The following is an 18,604-nucleotide window of genomic DNA, read 5'->3' as shown; positions in this document are numbered from 1 at the left end:
GCCAGGCTACAGCAGGGCACCCTCAAAACCCTGCCGAGCTGGTCTCAGAGAGACGGTCAGTCATCCCTACTGTTAGTAAAGAGTCCTGCCCTCAGTGCTGGTGTCAGTAGAGACCCTGAGAACGTAGGCTCCCCTCCCACCCAGCAGTAATGGGGTGTCCTTCTCACTCCCCAGTCGGTTGGTGTCAGAGGAGACCAAGGGAGAGCCAGACTTTTACCCCTGTCCAGTGGTAACGAGGTCACACTCACCATGTGTCAGAGATGACATGTGGGGAGCAGAACGTCAACCCCTACCCCCCAATAACAGGGAGCCCCCACCTCAGGTGTCAACAGAGGCTAAGTGAGGAACCTGAACATCTACATCCACCTGGCAGGAATGGAGTGGCAGTCACCCTTCCCCATCAGAGCAGCATCCCAGAAAGTCGGCTAAGGCAGAAGCTCCAAATGAGACCCAGAATCCAGAAAATGCCTGGATTTCCATAGAAAACCACTCACAGTACCAAGGACAAGGCAGATCGAGAATGAATAAAGCCAATCCATAAATGAAAGTACCAAAATGACAGAGGATGCAATGACAAGCTACAGAGTGGAAGGGAATATTTGCAAATCAGGTATCTGACAAACAGTCCAGAATACATAAAGACTCCTCAAAACGCAACAGCTGAAAAGCAAACAACTCAATTAGAACACACACAAAAGACGCCAGGAGACATTTCACTGAGAACATGCAGGTAGTCAGCAAGCACCTGAAAATACGTTTAACACCATGAGCCGTTTAGGGAAATGCAAATTAAAGCCATGAGGAAGTATCACTACATACCTCTCAGAAGGGCTAACATGAAAAATAGTGACAGTGCCAAGCTGTGAGGATGAAGAGAAACGGGAATGCATGAGGGTATGGAGGGAACACACAAGGGGACAGCCTCTCAGAACAGGTCAGCAGTTTCTTTAAAAAAAACAAACATGCAACTACCATACAACCAGCACTTGAACCCCAGGCATTTATCCCACAGGAATGAAGACTCAGAGTCACACAAAAACGTGTGCACAAATGTTTCTCAGTGATTTATGCAACATAGCCCGAAACTGGAATCAATTCAGGGGCCCATCACCCGCAGAGTGATTAAGCACACTGTGGTACATCCACACCGTGGAGTACTACTCAGCAATGAAAAGAAACAGGCAGTGGCAGCAACCCAGATGCTCTCCAGGAAATGAGGCTGAGTGAAAAAAATCCAGTCTCCAAAATTACATACTTAGGATTCCAAAAATCTATGTGTAAGTAGTGGGGGAAAAAAACTGGATCCATGACGCCTCTAGGGAATGCTCCAATCTCTTTGTGCCTCTAACTCTCTAAATCACATTCCTGAAATGACACAATCAGAGAAATGGAGCAGAGCTGGGGGGTCAGGAAGGTGGCGGGGGCGGGAGGGAGTGAGTGTGGTGACAGGGGGCAACACAGGGGTTCTCGCGGAGGTTTTCTGCATATTGTCACATCATTCTGTTGGCTATGATATTTTACTGTGGCTTTGCAAGATATTGCCACTAGGAGAGACTGATATCTCCCTGTGCAAAAGGTACACACGATGGCTCTGGGTTATTTCTTACAACTGCATGACCACGTTTAAAATACAAAGTCTAAAAACGCAAAACGATGTATAAACCCTAAAAACAGACAGTCACACAGTGCCCCTGTCTAATGCCTCCAGAGTTGTCCCATGGCATTTGGAGGGAATCCGAACTTCCTCGGCTCTCTGCAATCTGGCTTTCATCTCCCGCCCTTTTCCTTTTGCCCCAAGACACGAAGCTCGCATCTACTTAAGCACCTCAGCACCTGCAATGAATGCTTTTGCCCCAGATCACTGTGTGGCTGAAAGCGTTTCCTCAATTAGGTGGTCGTTCAAAAAATTAAACCTGACCCGTCCTACCCCTAGAGAGAATCTTGTTTTGCGGCCCAGGTCTCCGATTCCTGGTCGCAGGCAATCCTCCTGCCTCAGCCTCCCAAAGTGCTGAGATTACAGCTGTGGGCCACCACACCTGGCCCAACTTCATTTTTAAAATGACACTGATCATGCTGTGACTCTTTGTTGGTCTATTTTCTTGCTTACTATCAGTGAGCTCCAGGAGGACAGAGATCACATCTCTCCTGTTGCCACTGTAGTGCCTGGAATGCAGTGGGCACTCCTGACTACCTCTCGAATGAATAAATGCCCAGATAAAATAAGCCAGGAGCTCTCTTTGAATAGACCTATTTTTAAAATGATTATATTGTTCTGCTCATGGGGAAATCTAGAGACAGTGACTTCATTTGAAGTTAAAGTTTTTAGGTGCTCTGTAGCCAGATTCCAAGTACAGTGCAGATGAGCTCAAATCCAGGATGGGTGGAGCTGTGGACCTCACTTGACTGGACATCGGTGTTGCTAGGAGTCACCCATAATGTGAATTTATTTACAGGAATCTTATTTGCTACTCTATAAAGCCAGGTATTTGTTCAGACAGAACAGCAGACATGATTTGAACCACAATCCTTGAATGGAAGGAGAAGGAGCCATGCTGGCCAGTTATGTCCTGTGTGGCCACTACTGTCTTCCACCAGGACACTGTCTTCTCAGCTCTGAATTTCTCTGCCATCATTTCTCTCTAATTCCCGCCCCCCTTTTTTTAGAAACAAGATCTTGCTCTGTCACCCAGGCAGGAATGTAGTGGCACAATCACAGCTCACTGCAGCCTCGGACTCCTGGGCTCAAGTGATCCTTCTGCTTCAGCCTCCTGAGTAGCCGGAACAACAGGTGCAGGTCACCACGCCTGACTAATGTTTTGTAGAAACAGCGTCTTGCTGTGTTGCCCAGGCTGGTCTCTAACTCCTAGGCTCAAGCGATCCTCTTGCCTCAGTCTTTCCAAGTGCTGGGATTACAGATGTGAGCCACTGTGCCCAGCCCAGTTTTTCTTTTGATCGCAGGAATATCACTCATGCTTGGGGAATACTTGACACTGCAGTCTTGGGAAATTTACCGCCTATTTTTTTCCCCTTGTGGTTAGTGTTTGTAATGTGTAATACCTCATTTCACCAGTAGGGGATGCCACCGAACCCCTGTAAAAGCTAAACATCCCCCACTGGCTCCCTGCTCTTGACTGTGCCAACCTTCCTGGGCAGCCCCTTCTAGTCTGGAGGTTGTCTGAGCCTCACTCAGGCTCCCCCCACCCTCTATGATCAGCATAGCTGCCAAGGAGCAGGTTCTAGGCCATGTCTCCTGGCAAAGGCTCCTTTCTTGTTCCTGTCCCTCAGCTGCAGAGGAGAAACCTGCTGGTGACCTTCTGACTGCCACCACCACACTGACCTGCCCTCTCCCAGTCAGACACTCTGGAGTTCTGCTCGGGGGCTTCCCCAAACTCTGCTGGCCCACTAAACACCTGTTCCCTTGGGGCTCTGGGGCTCGGGAGAGGCTGGGGTACTCTGGGCTCCTGTTAGGACAATCTGTTACACAGTGAGTAAAGCTGGTGTTCGTGGGCCGACCTGGGCACCTGTGAATCACTCTAGAATTAACCTCTGCTGACAAAAATTCCAACTGATTTCCAAGGGACTGTCTATAAACGATGGGCAGGATGCATTTATGCGCTGAGGGTGGTTTCTCCACTCCAGACTGTGGTTGTTTTTTGAGTTGGAGTCTCACTCTGTCACCCAGGAGGGAGCACCATGGCACGCATGTTCATGGCCACCCTGCTGGGCTCCGGTGATCCTTCCACCTCAGCCTTCCAAGTAGCTGGAACTACAGGTGCATGTTACCGTGCCCAGCTAATTTTTTTTATTTTTATTGTTCAGAAGAGGTCTCGCCAAGTTGCCCAGGCCGGGAGACTGTAGATTCTTAAAATCATGGACTGAGGTTCTGAGGAATATCTCCTATCTAACAAACTGTCAACCATGTTGAAGCTCCAGGAGAAATGTCATATGGCCTTTGAAGTCAGGAGGATGGCAGCCCTTTGGGGCTTGGTGGCTGAGGTGGATGTGTGTGGGCCACTGGGGTGCTAGTCATGTCCCGTTTCTTGGTTTGGGTGCTGACTGCACATGTGTTTACCTTGTGAAAATGTATTAGGTTCTATAGTGATAATCTATGCACTTTCTGTATATTATACTTCATAGTAAAGTTTACTTTAAAATCTATAGATTAGGTTTTCTTAGTCTACAGGATGCCTCAGAAAATTCTGGAAGTCCCATTATAGCCTGAAGAAAAGTTAAAGACAAAAACAAACACCCCTCCCTCCCAAAAAAGAAAACCAGTCATGTGAATAGACCCAGCGATGATTTTTCATGAAGATGGTTTCATGGGTAGTTTCAGGTGAAAGCTGTTTCATTCAGTTATTTATTTTTGGTAGTGAAATGCTTCCAGCAGGTTTCATGCTCTGGAACCTCATTACCTCGACCTGGTGCACCTGCTCCCATCTGGGACCTCACTGGGTCTTGGTCTCAAACACACATCCAGCCTACAGGAGGCCCAGAGACGTCCAGCAGAGGACAGGCACTGATGAGAACACCTCATGGGAATGGCTCCAGAGCCAAGGTCAGGGGCTCTGAAGGTGGGGGTGCTATGTAGCTGCCTCCTTACTGAAAGGCCATCCTTGGAGGAGTCAGCTCTGTGTCTCCTCTTCACTCTCGGTGGGTGATGCAACCCAGCTCAGCCAGGAAACCCACACTGCCCTTTGGTTCAGAGGCCAATTTCCCTGGAAACAGCATAGGCTTCAACATAGAGCCTAGAGTCCCACAGAACCTATTTTGGGGCCAAGCGGTAAGAGGGCTGGCTCTGGGGCTTAATGGCCTGGGTTCAATCCCAGCCTTGCCACTTACCAGCAGTGTGACCTGGGGCACACGAGTCACCCTCTTTGTGCCTCAGTTTCCCATCTGTTAAGTGAGGATATGATTAGCACTTCCTTTAAAAGGTTTAATCCTTATACTTAGATTAGTGCCTGGCATGCAGTAAAATATATGTTTTAGTTTAAGAAAAAAAAGTCTTAATTTGTGTCTTGAGACAGTTTATTGTAAAAGGGTTCTGAGGCCACATGAGTTTGGGAAACACTCAATTCTCTTTGTGAATTAGGGTATTCCAGGTTCTGCATGGAGAAACTGGGCATAACCCGATGTTATTCTGAGGAGAGGAGCTGACATTCTGTATTCATGGCTGCCTGCTGCCTGTGTTGCATTGGAATGTTAAATATTTTGATATTATCCATCCCTGCTGTGAGGATGGTTCTTTGCAGAATATCTTCTTATAACTATGGGCTCAGAATTTCATTTGGGAAATACTGGAGGTGCCACATCCTCTGGTGGGACCATCTTCACGATATAGACACTTATAAAGCATTTACTATGTGCCAGAAACAATTCAAGGGACATTAGGACATTGGCTCATTTTATCCTCGTAACTACCTTAAAAGGCAGTACAATTGTTGTTCCCATTTTCAGCTGGGGAAACTAAGGCAGAGGGAAGTTCAGTAGCTTAAGGACAAAAGGCTAGTAAAGTGGCAGAGCCAGGATGTGAACCCCTGTAGTTTGGTTCCAGAATCCATACTCCTAGCCTCTGTGCAATACTGATCCTTGTGCCCTACCAATAAGCCCCTTGGGTATGTGACGTTTGGTGGCACCAACTCCTCAGCTGCTCAGGCAGACTGATGCTTCTTAGGGTCACAGCACTGGGGCATTTGCCATGGCCTCCCTTGCCTTTGACTGTTGATCGAGTGACTGTGGGTACATCGAGGCTATCTATTCTCTGTACTCTCCACCAAGTGACCATGGGTACATCGAGGCTGTCTGTTATCTGTAATCTCCACCAGGTGAGCATGGGTACATCGAGGCTGTCTATTCTCTGTACTCGCCAACACACACAACACACGGCATGGCTTGCTAGCAGAGACTGGAGTGTCTGTATGGTATCGCCGAAGCAATGATCCCACAGAGATTTTTAAGAATTAATCTCACAGCAGTCCAAGGCTGGGGTGAAATCGGGAAGGGGCTGCAGCATTTTCCTGTTGCTGGGAATGTAGGTGTCAGTAGGGGTGAATCCAGAGCTAGGCTCACACAACCCACTCCACCTGAAAAGCTGTTTCCCTGGGCCTGGACTTCCCGAAACCTGGGCAGGGCCTGCACCTGTTTATCCAGAAAGCTGCACCCATTCCTCTCTTCCTGCTTGATTCCATCCAGGCCTGGTCTAGTCTCAGCACCTGAGATGGGGGTGGGGTGCTCTCCACCTCCTCCTCACACCGTTCCCGGCCTGCACCACCCAGTTGAACACCGTTTTATAACCTGCCTCACGGGCTGATGGGACACACGTGTTGGCACCATTTCCCCAGCCGCAAGGTCCTTGAGTTAGAAGATGGCTATGCTGCCATTGTGCCCGAGTGCCTTGGGACATGCAGATGCCCAGAAGACAGAACTCTCCCCTGCCCCTGGAGCAGCACCCACCTACGGGGCCCCTCAGATCTGTGGACCTCCGGCCTCGTTCTCTGCTGACGACCACAGCAGCCCCAAGCCCCTCGTACCTTGCTCGCTTTCAAGATCTCAAACATCAGAGGCAGGCCTTGAGTGATGAGCTCCTCAGTGTATTCTTCCTCCTGAATGGTCTTAAACTCCTTCAACAAGCACTGGATGAGAGGCCTGCGGTGCTGCTGGAAGGCAATCCGCAAAGACTCCAGCCACGTGTGTAGAGTCCACGGGACGCCTGGAGGGGGACAGGAGCCAGGGAGGGCCGGAGGGGAGGGCGGGCAGGAGAGGGGAACAACCAAAGGAGGCGTGTTTCTATCTGGAAGTCGACCTTCCCCCAGGATGTTCCCAAATTATGAGACCAAGGAACCCGTTTTCAGGGAGCCAGCGGGGGTTGTATCCCTAAGACTGGCAGAAGTGGAAATTAAAGGTCATCATCCAGTCCCCTTAACTGTGGGTGTCCATCTCCCCATGCTCCTCATATTATCAGGGGCTGCGTTTTGCAACATGTCATCGTCGTGTTGCGCACTGGAATTCTGCATACTACTTACGCATGGTACACACTCCTGGGTTCTGAGTTCACAGGCTCCCTCCCCTCCACCTACTGGGGAGAGACAGGCTCTCGAGGAGGGGAAGAGTCTTGTCCAGGATTAAAGAATTGATGTGCCCAAGGACCCGGATTCATCCGTGTCCAGATGAGAGCGTAGGGTGGGCAAAACCCACTGGCGGACTTCCCCATCTACAGCTCTGGCTAGGATGGATGTCTCCACCCGAATAAAAAGACGCGGGAGGACAGTCCTGCCATGGCCCTGTGCAAAATAACAATTCCGTCTACAAGTACTTCAACGAGTCTTCCTCTGAAACAACAGCCTCACCAGCAGCGGGTTGCTGTGATCAGCACCTCCCCTCTCATGGAGAGACTCGCATGGGGGTGGGCATGTCTCACCACTGTCTCTAGCCTCCACCCGGAGTCTCCAGCCTTATGATCATGCCAAGCAGATTCTCAGGGCAATGGCAGAAACGTCCCACACACTCAGCTGCCATCTCTAGAGACGCCTGTTTCCAGAACGGCATCCAGGGTCCTCTGCTCAGACCTCAGCCTGCCTCCAACTGCCACGCCCTGCGTTTAGGGTCCCACCTCTTCTGTGCTGGGGCTAAAGCCACTAGGCTGGTGAAGGCTAGGCTAGCCTCGTCTTCCAGATGCACACGGGAGGTAGCTCTGGGCTAGCTCACCCCAGGAAGAGCCAGCCCTAACTTTTCCAGAGAGCAGCTGTGTCCCCTGAAGCTTCCTGGAGGCGTCCTGGTAAGGAAGGGCGCCCTCAACCTAATGGCTTTGTGGAGTTGAGTGCTCTAAGGTCATGACTCCTTAACCACTGGGAACCACCTGGGATGATTGTTAAATATAAAGATTTCCAGCCTTTGTCCATCCAGACCCTTGACAGCAGAGTCTCTGGGTGTAGGGCCTGGGAATCTGCACTCAGAAAAGTTCCTCAGGTGATGTGAATTCCTGCCCCAGGGTCCAGAGTTTGGGAATCAAAGATGACCTGAGAGTGGGCCTTCAGGGCTGGCAGGATGCTGTTTTCTATGGGGACAGTGTGGGTGTCTTGGCCTGGAAGTGTTCCAACCAGGGAAGGAGAAGCTTCCTGGCTCCCTTGGTGTGAGTGTGTGTGCGTGTGCATGTGTGTGTGTGTGGTGTGTAGCCCTAGAGCCGGGCAGCAGCGCCGTGCCCGTGGTGGAGGGTGCCCAGACTGACCTATGCTCCTGATATCAATTGTGACATCCACGTAGCCATGCTCAGCGCTGTGATACATGGCCTCCCTCAGGGCCCTCAGTTTGGCCTTGCTGTTGCGGCTGGCGCACAGGGGGGGCGGGGCTGTCTCTGCCAGGTCAGTCCCCTCAGCCAGAATCTCCTCCAGGGACAGGATATCACTCTTCTCCTTCTCTGGCTGGGCGAGCAGTTTGCGGAACACATTCCTGTCAATCATAAACCCAGAGAGGATGACACTCAGAGAGGGAAGTGGCTTTGCCGAGGGGGGGGCGGGGTGGGAGAGTAGGGGGCCGCTCGCTCAGGGCTGGGGTGAGGGACCGGCGGGCCCCACAGGGTGGTGGTTTCAGAGGCCTGACCATGGGCACCATGTTGTGGGCATGGAGGAGATGGGCGGGGGTATGACTGAGTTTGTTTCCTTGAGGCAACTTGGAGCTAATGGACTTCTTCAAGTATCCAGAAGGCTCTAGAACTCTGCTTTGGAAACCATCCCTCCACAGTGAATGTGCTTTCTTTGGGGTTATGTGTCATAAAATCTGATGGGGGTAGATTTCGGAGGAAACGAAGTAACCAAACGTGAGAGGTCTTATTATTTTGCAAAAGGATGCTTCTGACTTCATGACAGCTGATGTGATGTGCTGTGACCAAAACTGGGAAAAATTGACGTCTCTCTGTGAGATTCATGCTGGCCAGACACGGGCAAAATGAGCCAGTCTGGGTGGATGTGCACTGCACAGAACTGGCTCTCAGTTGGCCAGGCCCGGGGCCAGGACTCTCTCTCACTGCCTCTGGGCCCCACATCCAGAGAAACATGGGTCTGGGGTAGGCCTGGGAATCTGCATTTTTAACAAGCACCACTTGGGACCTCGTGGCTGTGGCCCATCCTAGCCTACCTGTGTCCGTGGGCTGCGGCCTGGCTGAAAGAATTCATATCACCCTGGGGGGTTGTAGAAATTCCATTCCTGTACATGGTTCCTATCAGGGGATCCGCACCACGCTCCAACAGCAAACTAACCAGCTCAAAATTTCCTGCAAGCCCAGAGAAGGGGGTTTTATAAGAGAATAAAGCAAACATATAGTTGCAGGCACTTCAAGGGCCAGGGCGAGGACCGGCCACTCTTACCTACTGCGGCTGCGAGCTGGAGCGGCGTTTCTGAGTAGTTCTCCTCGCCGTGCTCCACCGAGCCCTCCACCTTGGCCCCAGCATCCAGGAGGAGCTGTGGAGGAAGAGCGGCCATTGAGACACTTAGAGGACGTGTGCCGTGTGTGGGTGCCCGTCTGGAATGGCGGAGTCAGTGAGATGCCAGCGCTCCTTCCCTCCCTCTGGGCCGGTGACCACGTGCACAGGGCTGGAGGGCAACCGTACCTCAGGATGAACTGAGAACCTCCGGTACCTTCTAGAACCCCAGGCTACTCAGAGTACAGTCCATGCACAACTGCATCAGTCCATGCACAACTGCATCCCAGGTGATCCTGGGAGCTTGTTGGAAATGCTGACTCTCAGGCCCTACCCCAAACCTGACGGACAGTCTGCATTTTCACAAGATCTCCAGGGCATTTACATGTCCATTGAAGTTTCTAGAAGCACCGAGTTTAAAGTCTTTGGCACCAGAATGATGGAAGACTTCCTTCTTGGGCCGGTTACACAAAGCCTCAGAGGGCATGAGAGCGGACTCTTAGAACCAGACTCTCAAGAGCTCTGAAGGACTTTGGGGACCAGCCAAGGCAAGAATTCCTACTAGAACACCCTGGATGGTTCTGAAGATAGTTTGGCCAATGCTAAGTTTTCGGCCAACAAGACCAGTTAATAAAAGGGGCAGAGTGAGCTTTCAGAAGTTTTGCTTCACATACCTTCATTCTGTGCATTCCCTGAGATACCTGGGCTTCTTAAAAAGGCAGAGATTCTGTCCATGCCACATCTCACAGTGAATAGACGTGCAGTCAGCACCGCTGATACAAAATGGGGAAAAAAACTCCTGCCATCTTTACTGTCTACCTATGGCTACCCAAGGGCATACCCGAGTGGGCACTGCTACTTGGCATCCGTGAAGTGCTGCACTTGCAGAAGGAGGTAGCCTGACTTCTGGGTGGCTTTACTAGGCTTCCTGTTGCTCTCATTTTGGATTTGAAGTCCAGGAATGCCCCTGCATGTTAAGGGATGACATCTGTGTCCACCAGACCACCATCCAACCCCACTCCAGGAGTGGACTGGACACGCTGTTCTACAGGCAGAAGCCAGCACTCGGTGTGCTGTGTCACATGTTCAGCCTCCTGAAACAGGACTTGGGATCTGTCCTAAGGATTCCCATAGTCCAGGACACAGCAAAGGATTCCTCTGAGAGTCCAACATTGCTGAGCTGTCCCTCTGACACTATTCCCTGCTCTGCGTAGAATAAAGAGGCGTGGACCACACCAGAGAAGGTGAGTTCCATCGTGGGGCCAGAAGTAGTCATGACCCTGGGTGCTGATCTTTCTTTTCTAATGAAGTAAAGCCCAAGTGTAAGATCTGGAATGTACTAGTTGGCTATTTGTTGAACACCAACTCTACAACAGCCAGAGACGGTGCAGGCGATACACATTTCTCTGTCTAAAGGACTGCTGATGAGGATGGGCCACTGCACTTAGGGCGGTTTCAGAAGACATACAGCTATGGCCCAGCTCTAAGACCTCCTGGATCCGCGTCTCAGGAAGTGGGGTCCTAGCAAGCAACTTTAGAAACACTCCCTTGGTGATGTAGATGCCTCTTCCCATTGGCTGGAAACCATGAGATTCTATGCAAACACTGGGGTCACACCTAGGGGGAGGTTCCAAGGAATCGACACCAGCCAAGTCTTACTTTCATGTTGCAGCAAGCAAGATGAACAAATCCACAGACAGCTAAAGCCCCACCCCAGAGCATCCAGGAAGAACTTGGTAGGATTGCCATTCTGTGTGTGAGGCTGCATGTGGGTAAGTGACAAGTTCATATTGGTTAAAGCCAGGTCTTGTAGGTCATTACATACAATATTTTTATCCCTATGATATGAATATGCTATATCTCATTGCACTTAACCAATATGAATCTCTCAGGGAATATGCATGCTGGGAGAGGTATAGATTTGCGTTATGGAAGAGGTAAAATTAAAGGTCAGATGTGGATAGGGAAATATGTTAATACCTGAACTACAGGAATATGTCCATGCAACACAGCAAAAGTCAGAGCCGTCCAATGGCGGGTCTCGGGGTGGACGGATGGATATTTATGAGGAGTACTGACAACCTATAAACAAATCGAAGTTATTTTCAACATGTGACCTTCACAATACTTAGGCTAGCAAATCTGACCTATCTGTGGCTGGGCACATGGGCTGGTGGTGTACAAAGAGGCATCCTGGAAGATGCCTTGGGCAACACTGGTGACACAGTTAGGGCTGTTCCCCTGTCGATGCCCCAAATGCCTCTCACCAGAACCAGGCATCTGTCCTGCTTGTGCCTGTAAGAACTGAGTCGGAAGCAATTCTCCAAAGGCAGGCCACTGGAAGACCATGTTTTGGAGATTTTAGCCACTGGGCAGTGAGAACATTTCTCGGTGACTTTATGTGTATAGTAAGGACTCCTTTGCCTCTACTCTGAGAGGAATTAAAGGTGACTTCTGATTGCCCCGAGGTCCCTTGGAGAAGTTGTAACAGTTGTTCCGGTGAGCCAGCCCTTCTGCCTGTCTTAGTCCTCTTTCTGTCTAAGGGAAGGTGGTACTTCTGAGAGCCACAGGACACCAGAAGGCGTAGGAAGTTACTACCGTGCCATCTATACTTGAAGACATTCTCAGTGGTGGTAAACCCCAGGCAAGGGGCAGTCTGCTTCAGGCTGCCAAGCCAGGGAAGTTCATCACTCTTCCATAGAAGAACTTCACCCACGCGGATCTCATTTCTCTCTTCTGCCGGCTTCCTGGTTGACAAGGCCCTTCGCGCTACCAAAACACGGGCATGAAGCTTTCCTGGGACACATCACGAATGAATCTCAGACAACCCAGGCCAAGAGAGAGGAGGCAGGGCAGCTGAAGAGTAGGTCTTACAAGATCAGTCCCACACCAGGCTTTTCTCCCAGACATTCCCAGGGTCATGTGACCTCGATGCCTGCTTTAGTCAGAGCAGTCCAGTTCACTAAGCACCTGCTGGAAGGAGACCTGGGCTGGGATCTGTGGGATGGGCTAGAGAGGAGGACCAGAGACCCCCGAGGATGCAACACTGAGGAGCCTTTGCATGGTACTTGGGGGTGCACAGCAGGGGGGAAGACCCCCAAAGAGTCGAAACTTATAAGATCCAAAATGGTCGGGATCCAAAACTATGTCTATTGTCTGATTTCCTCAGATGAACATAAAACTCACTGATTAAAAGAAAAAAGCACAGCCCAAGACTGCATGAGCATCTGATTTCAAACTGAAAAGGTGTCCCAGGGTTGCTGAGTTATGACTGCAGCATGACGATCTTTCTGCTGCCCGAGACAACCAATATCTGGTTGTCAGGGACAGTGGTCTTCAGACTGCATGAGATATGGTAACCAAGTGGGCTTTCAATTGTTGTGAGCCTGGGGTGTGAGTGGAGGGTCTCTTTTCTTGCTGAGTCCTAAATCTATGCTAGGTACTCTCAAAATCCCTTCCAACAACTGTCTGAGATGGGTGTGATTATTTTCCCCTTTTGCAGATGGGGACAAGAAAGGTCGAATCACTTGCCCAAGTGTAAAAGCGAGTCACCATGACAGCAGTGGTTGCAGAACTTGAAACCACGTCTGGTCAAATTCTGAGGCCAGTGTTGTTGAGCGGGGAAGAGAGGGCTTGGGGGGAGGTGTGCTGTCCACTCCACCCCACTGTCTCAGGGAAGCTTTGAGATCTGTCACTCAGCCAACAAGGGGCACCAAGCAGGATTGGCAGGGAGGATGGAGGATCTGGGAGAGGGAAACAGCTCAGGGGACCGGGCCACTGCTTCTTCCACTTTGTCTAAAGCAGAGGGAAAAGGGTGACGGCTCAGGAAGGTTCTTTCTGCTCCATCCCAGAGGGGATGGATCGATTGTAGGAATCAGGGCCCCAGGACTGTGGAGCCAAGGAAAAGCCGGTGCTCCCTGAAGCTGTATTGGTTGTTTTTAAACAGAACATATACACAGGCAGCTCCGTGGAGTTTGGTTGGACTGGGGTCTCAGGGTGGACAGAGTCCATCAGGTGGTCTCACCAGGGCCACAGCAACTAAAAGGGCAGGGGGATGATCTATCTGTTGAACAGAGCTTGCTCGGTGGTGGCGATTGGGAGAAGCCCCCCATCCTGCTCGCCTTCCCCTTGGGGCAGCCAGGCCGGGGGCCCGGCAGTCCTCTGTACCCTCACCTCCACGTTCAGGTCAGCTCCAGCATCCAGCAGCATCTGAACCATCGCCTCGTCCCCACGGACACAGGCGTACATCAGGGGAGTCATGCCCTGCGGTGAGTTAAAAACCAGAGAACGGAGATGTTTATAAGGCAGCTGTGGTCAGTCGAGGACAACAAATGGAACATCTTACTCATGTTCAGGAGGCTACGCCTATGCTCACAACCCAGCATGACCAAAAGAAATGTGCAGCCTATGACTCGTAAGGGCACCTCCCTCCTTGTTTTGGGAACCAGCATGGAGGTGAGAAGGGAACTTCCCTTGCCTTTTCGGCACTTATCTTTGCTTAAATCGGAGGACTTTGGTTTGTTTGTCTTAGGGTGCAACAGATCTAAGTGCGTTTGCTAAAACAAGAGGTTGATTTCAATGTATGGCTCCTAGGAAACTTCTGGATTGATTGTACATTATCAGCAATCGAACTGGTAAACAGTTTCTTTGGCATTTCCGCTTTCACAACATAACATGTGTCATCTTTGCTCTATATAAGCTGCTGGTCAGCATCGAGGGAATTGGGTGCCTTTGAGTATGTGGCATCGCCTGTCACTGACATCTGGCTTGATGTTACCATTTACAAGTCAAAGGCAAGCAAATGAGGAATGGCCTTTAGGAATCCCATAATCCTTATTACAAAGGAAGCAGCACAACCAACAGCAGGAAGGGATGGATGTTCAGTAAACAGTGTCGTGAGGCTTTATCTGGGAAAAGCTCCAAGTTACAGCCTTATCTCACATCATCCACCAAAATCATTTCTAGTCTGATCAGATTCATGGAAAAATTAAAACCATAAAAGGTATCTAACTGGTCTCTGGATCCATTTCTATGCATAGTAGAAGAAATCACAATGGAAAATAATTATAGCACTGAAGACATACAATTGAAAACATCATAAACAAGATTAAAAGGTAAACAATACATTTAGACATTTTTTGCCACATTATAACAAAGAGTTATGTGCCTAATATATAAAGAGCTCTCCTAAATAAAGAAGAAAAAACAGCAAAGCTCCAATGAAAAACAGGCAAAAGATAGATCAGTAGAGAATACATACCTAGCTGGAGGGTGTGTATGAGGGAACAAAGGTTCTGGGAAAGGAATTTAAGGAATTTCTGGGAGGCTTAAGAAAAGTTGGTGAGTTTGAGCCACTATTTCCATTTTTTAAAATTTCCCTAAAGACAGAATCAGAGATCTAAACAAAATTTTGTGTAATTATGTTTAGCCCAGCATTATTCATAGTCGAAATATCCCATAATTGAAGTATGGCTAATGAATAAACAATATAATCATTTAAGCCATTAAAAGTGATTTTTTTTTTTTTAAAAGAATAAGGCTGAGCATGGTGGCATATGCCTGTAGACCCAGTTGTTTAGGGAGGCCGGGTGGAGGGATCACTTGAGCCCAGGAGTTGGAGTCTGCTGTGAGCTATATCATGTCTGTAATAGCCAGTGCACTCCAGCCCGGCAACACAGCAAGACCCTGTCTCAAAAACAACAACAACTACAAAAAACAAAAACAACAATATTGCAAAGTACCCTTAATATAAAATATATGGTCAGGTGCAGTGGCTAATGTCTGCAACACCAGCACTTTGGGAAGCCAAGGCTGGACGACTGCTTGAGGCAAGGAGTATAGCAGAATCCTGTCTCTAAAAAACAACAACAAAAAAATTAGCTGGGCATGGTGGCACCTGTAGTCCTAGTTACTGAGGAGGCTGAGGCAGGAGGATCGCTTGAGCCCAAGAGTTTGAGGAGGCAGTAGGTAACCTATGATCATGTCATTGTACTCCAGCCTGCCTCCAAAAAAAAAAAAAAAAAAAAAAAATATAATAAAAATCCCTGGGTTTAAAAACGTAATGTAACTATATAAGTGTATATTACGGATCCTTGATGTTGCTCAAAATTATTAGCTGCACTTAAATAAATAGTCCCTGCCATCCTGGAACTCATTGTATGAACTGCCCATGGGAGAAGTAGCCCTATCTGTCTCTTGTGACTTTCCATCTGCGACTCACATTTAAGACAGCTGCTTGTTTTCTCTGTCTGTGACATATCTCCACACAAAGCATCTGACCAGGGGACACGTGTGTCTCTCCCTGCACTTCAGTTTCAGGAGTCTGGGGGGATGGCTGCCTATCTCTGAGGTGCCTCTGAGGGTCTCCAGAATTTTATGTATCTTAAGCATACCCTTAAAGTTTGGTGAAATCTGTCTGGGCTTGTCCTGTGCAGGAACAGATAGACAAGCCCGGAACTAATTTTAACCACGCTGGAAAGGGACTTGAAGGACACATACTAAAAATAAACGATGGTTATATGGGCGATGGCATTATTTGCTTTCTGGAATGGGCCTGTTTTTCTCTCTTTTCCATTTCAGCTGCACCGATCATGTGCTACTTCTATAACGACGAACAGGAATATTTTTATATTTTAAAAACTAAAAAAAAAAAAAAAAAAGACAAGCAACCTAAGCAGACAGCAGGGGGCGCCTCTGCCCAGCACCTGCTGGGGGTTCACCAGCTGTCTCAGTCTTGCCAGGGGGTGGAGGAGGTGGGAAAGCGGTCAGACCCTCAGGCCCTGTACCTGTTCGCTCATGGTGTTGATCCCGTCGGGCCCCAGCAGAGACACCGCCTGCTTCACTAGGTCCGTCCGCCCACAGTTCAGCATCCGGAAGCCCAGGTCCTGCTTAAACTTGGCTTCGATGGCCACTGCGTCCAGCTTCCGGGAAGCGCAAAAGCAGTCGTCGGCCCTAAGGAAGACAGAGACTGTCATGTGGGTGCAGCGACTTCCCCAGAGATGGGTCCCCGAGGGGCATGGCACAAGCACAGGGTTTCTCATTTGCTTTTCATGTCAACTGCCTGCTCCCAGGGAAGAGGTGGCCTCCTGATGTCTCTGGGTCCTTTACAGCTGCTGGGCTGTCTTGGCTCCCTGTACCCCCCCAGCACACGGAACCAGATAAGGGCCGATGTTGCTGAATGTTGACTAAGGGCCAGGCACCCCAGGAGGTAAATAATATCATGACCCCACTTTTAACCACAGGGAAACAGACACAGGTAAGGGACTTGCCCAGCAGGCAGTGGAGCTGGGATTTGACACAGACAAGGGAGTTGTGTAGAGAGCTGGCCTACATATCTGTGTCACCCTGTCCCCTGATCATGGCGTCTTCTATTTGCCTGTTGACTTGTCTGACCGGCCACTCTAGAGACATCTGAGAGCAGGGGCCTTGTCTGGCAGCCCCTCCTTCCCAGGGCCAGACAGCACACAGCACACTGGAGGTGTTAAGTGTGAGCTGAGTGAACACAGGATGGGTGGATTCTCCACCTTCAAAACAGAAGCAGGACAGAGAACTGGCAAGATGGAATCAAGTGAAAATAACAAAGTGCATCGGAAACTGTCACCCAGCCAGTCAGGTGCATGGAGGAAGAGGCTGGGCAGGGGTAGGAAGAGACTCAGAGAATCAAGAAGGTGATATAAACTCTGCTTATAAAAGATGTTGCTTCCTTCTTGTGATGAACTGACCAATCGGTTAATTATAAAATCAAACCACTAAGCATCTGTGGAATACCCGCTGGCGCCAAGCTCTGTTCTAGGTGCTGAAAACATAAAGGTAAACATGTTGTTGTCTCTGCTCTGGGGACAACTGTCTGGAAGGTTGAGGATGCAGGCACAGGACGTTATAATTCAACGTGGCAAATGCAAGGATTGAGGGACCAGAGACAGACACTATTACAGGACACATGCGCTGTGAGAGAACAAGGAAGCTGCACCCAACAGAGCCTATGGGATCCAGCAAGGCTTCCTGGGGGAGGTGACCCCCAAACTGTGTCTTAAGTTAAGAGACAGGAGAAGAGAAGGCAGAACTCTCAGCAGGGCCAGTAGGAGCAAAGGTATGGAGGTGAGACACGGTAGCCTGTGTTTTACTATGAAGGTTTCGGTGTTTCTGGGGCATAAATTTGTAGGCGGAAGCAGAGGGTGGTGAGGCAGGCGGGGACTAGATCACAGAGGACCTTTGACTTAGTCCTTAAGACCTCAGGCTTTATCCTCAAAAGCCAGCGGGGGAGTGTTCTGGATGGGTGGTTGACTCTAGGAGAGGATGGAATATGCTGACCCCAGCATTAAATGAACTAGCTGGGTGGGCAGAGAAGCCACTGCAAGCACGGGAAGTGACAAGGGGCTGAGCTGAGGCAGTGGCTGCTGGGATGGTGCAGAGAGAGCGGACTGTGTCTTCTCCAAGTGCTCTGGCCCTTGCCTGCAGGCTGGCAAACTCCTTGTGTCAGCTGGTGTCATATTATACAACCAGTGCTCACTGATTTCCCTCGCAGTCCCCCTGCTCACGCACTCAGGGGGTGGAAACTGAGGAAAGGAGCTGGTGTTCAGAATTCCTGGTTCTGCTCCTGCTGCTAACAAATCCACTTTGTGGTAGAAGGAAGGATGAAGTTTGGAAGGGAGGTGTCTGCTTTTTTATCCTTGGAAGAAATAAGGACTCTTGTTCCAGAATGTATGGCTAGGATCTGGGGAGAGAACCTGACTGAACCACGAAGCCAGCTTCGGGAAGTGGATGGGATGTGTGTGCCCTTGGCCTGTCCGCTGGGCTCCTGATATATCATTCACCTCTGCGTGGCCTGAAGATTTTTCTGGAACGGGAACCCAGTGGTAGGAGATGCTCAGCTCTTGGCACTAGACACGAGGTGTTTGCTTCTGGCCGCCAGGGGGAGCTGATGTGGCACAGACAGATTCCACAGACAGGGATGAAAGCCTGGTGTCGAGATGGGTGTGAGCTGCATACCTGCCTTAGGAACTAAGTGTCAAGCCAGGCCTCTGAGGGCCTATTTGTATGAGAGCCCTGTGAAGGTTAATGAAAGGTATTTAGAGCCGGGCTCGGTGGCTCAGCCTGTAATCCCGCGCCTTTGGGAGGCTGAGGTGAGTGGATTGCCTGAGCCTGCGGGTTCGAGACCCGCCTGGGCAGCGAGACCTCATCTCTACCATATATCA

General features: G+C 49.9%; 1 protein-coding gene across 1 annotated transcript in view; it reads right to left on the bottom strand.

Moving 5' to 3' along the window:
* The window catches only part of BTBD11 (BTB domain containing 11), a 50,266-nt gene extending 31,693 nt beyond the window's left edge, over positions 1 to 18,573 (bottom strand). Inside the window, exons 1-8 of the mRNA XM_021718227.1 lie at positions 18,546 to 18,573; positions 16,196 to 16,361; positions 13,584 to 13,673; positions 11,391 to 11,492; positions 9,357 to 9,450; positions 9,127 to 9,262; positions 8,222 to 8,442; positions 6,528 to 6,706 (exon numbers count right to left, since the gene is read on the bottom strand). Of these exons, the coding sequence (XP_021573902.1) occupies positions 6,528 to 6,706; positions 8,222 to 8,442; positions 9,127 to 9,262; positions 9,357 to 9,450; positions 11,391 to 11,492; positions 13,584 to 13,673; positions 16,196 to 16,279 (906 nt within the window). The 5' untranslated portion in view covers positions 16,280 to 16,361; positions 18,546 to 18,573. The remainder of the gene's footprint in view (positions 1 to 6,527; positions 6,707 to 8,221; positions 8,443 to 9,126; positions 9,263 to 9,356; positions 9,451 to 11,390; positions 11,493 to 13,583; positions 13,674 to 16,195; positions 16,362 to 18,545) is intronic.
* Positions 18,574 to 18,604: the final 31 nt, after the last annotated feature.

This window comes from Carlito syrichta, unplaced genomic scaffold (assembly GCF_000164805.1).
Source record: "Carlito syrichta isolate Samal-C Ts95f unplaced genomic scaffold, Tarsius_syrichta-2.0.1 Scaffold311952, whole genome shotgun sequence".
In the NCBI taxonomy this organism is placed as follows: domain Eukaryota; kingdom Metazoa; phylum Chordata; class Mammalia; order Primates; family Tarsiidae; genus Carlito; species Carlito syrichta.
Note: the sequence above shows the minus strand (reverse complement) of the source record. Positions and strands in the feature narration are given on the sequence as shown.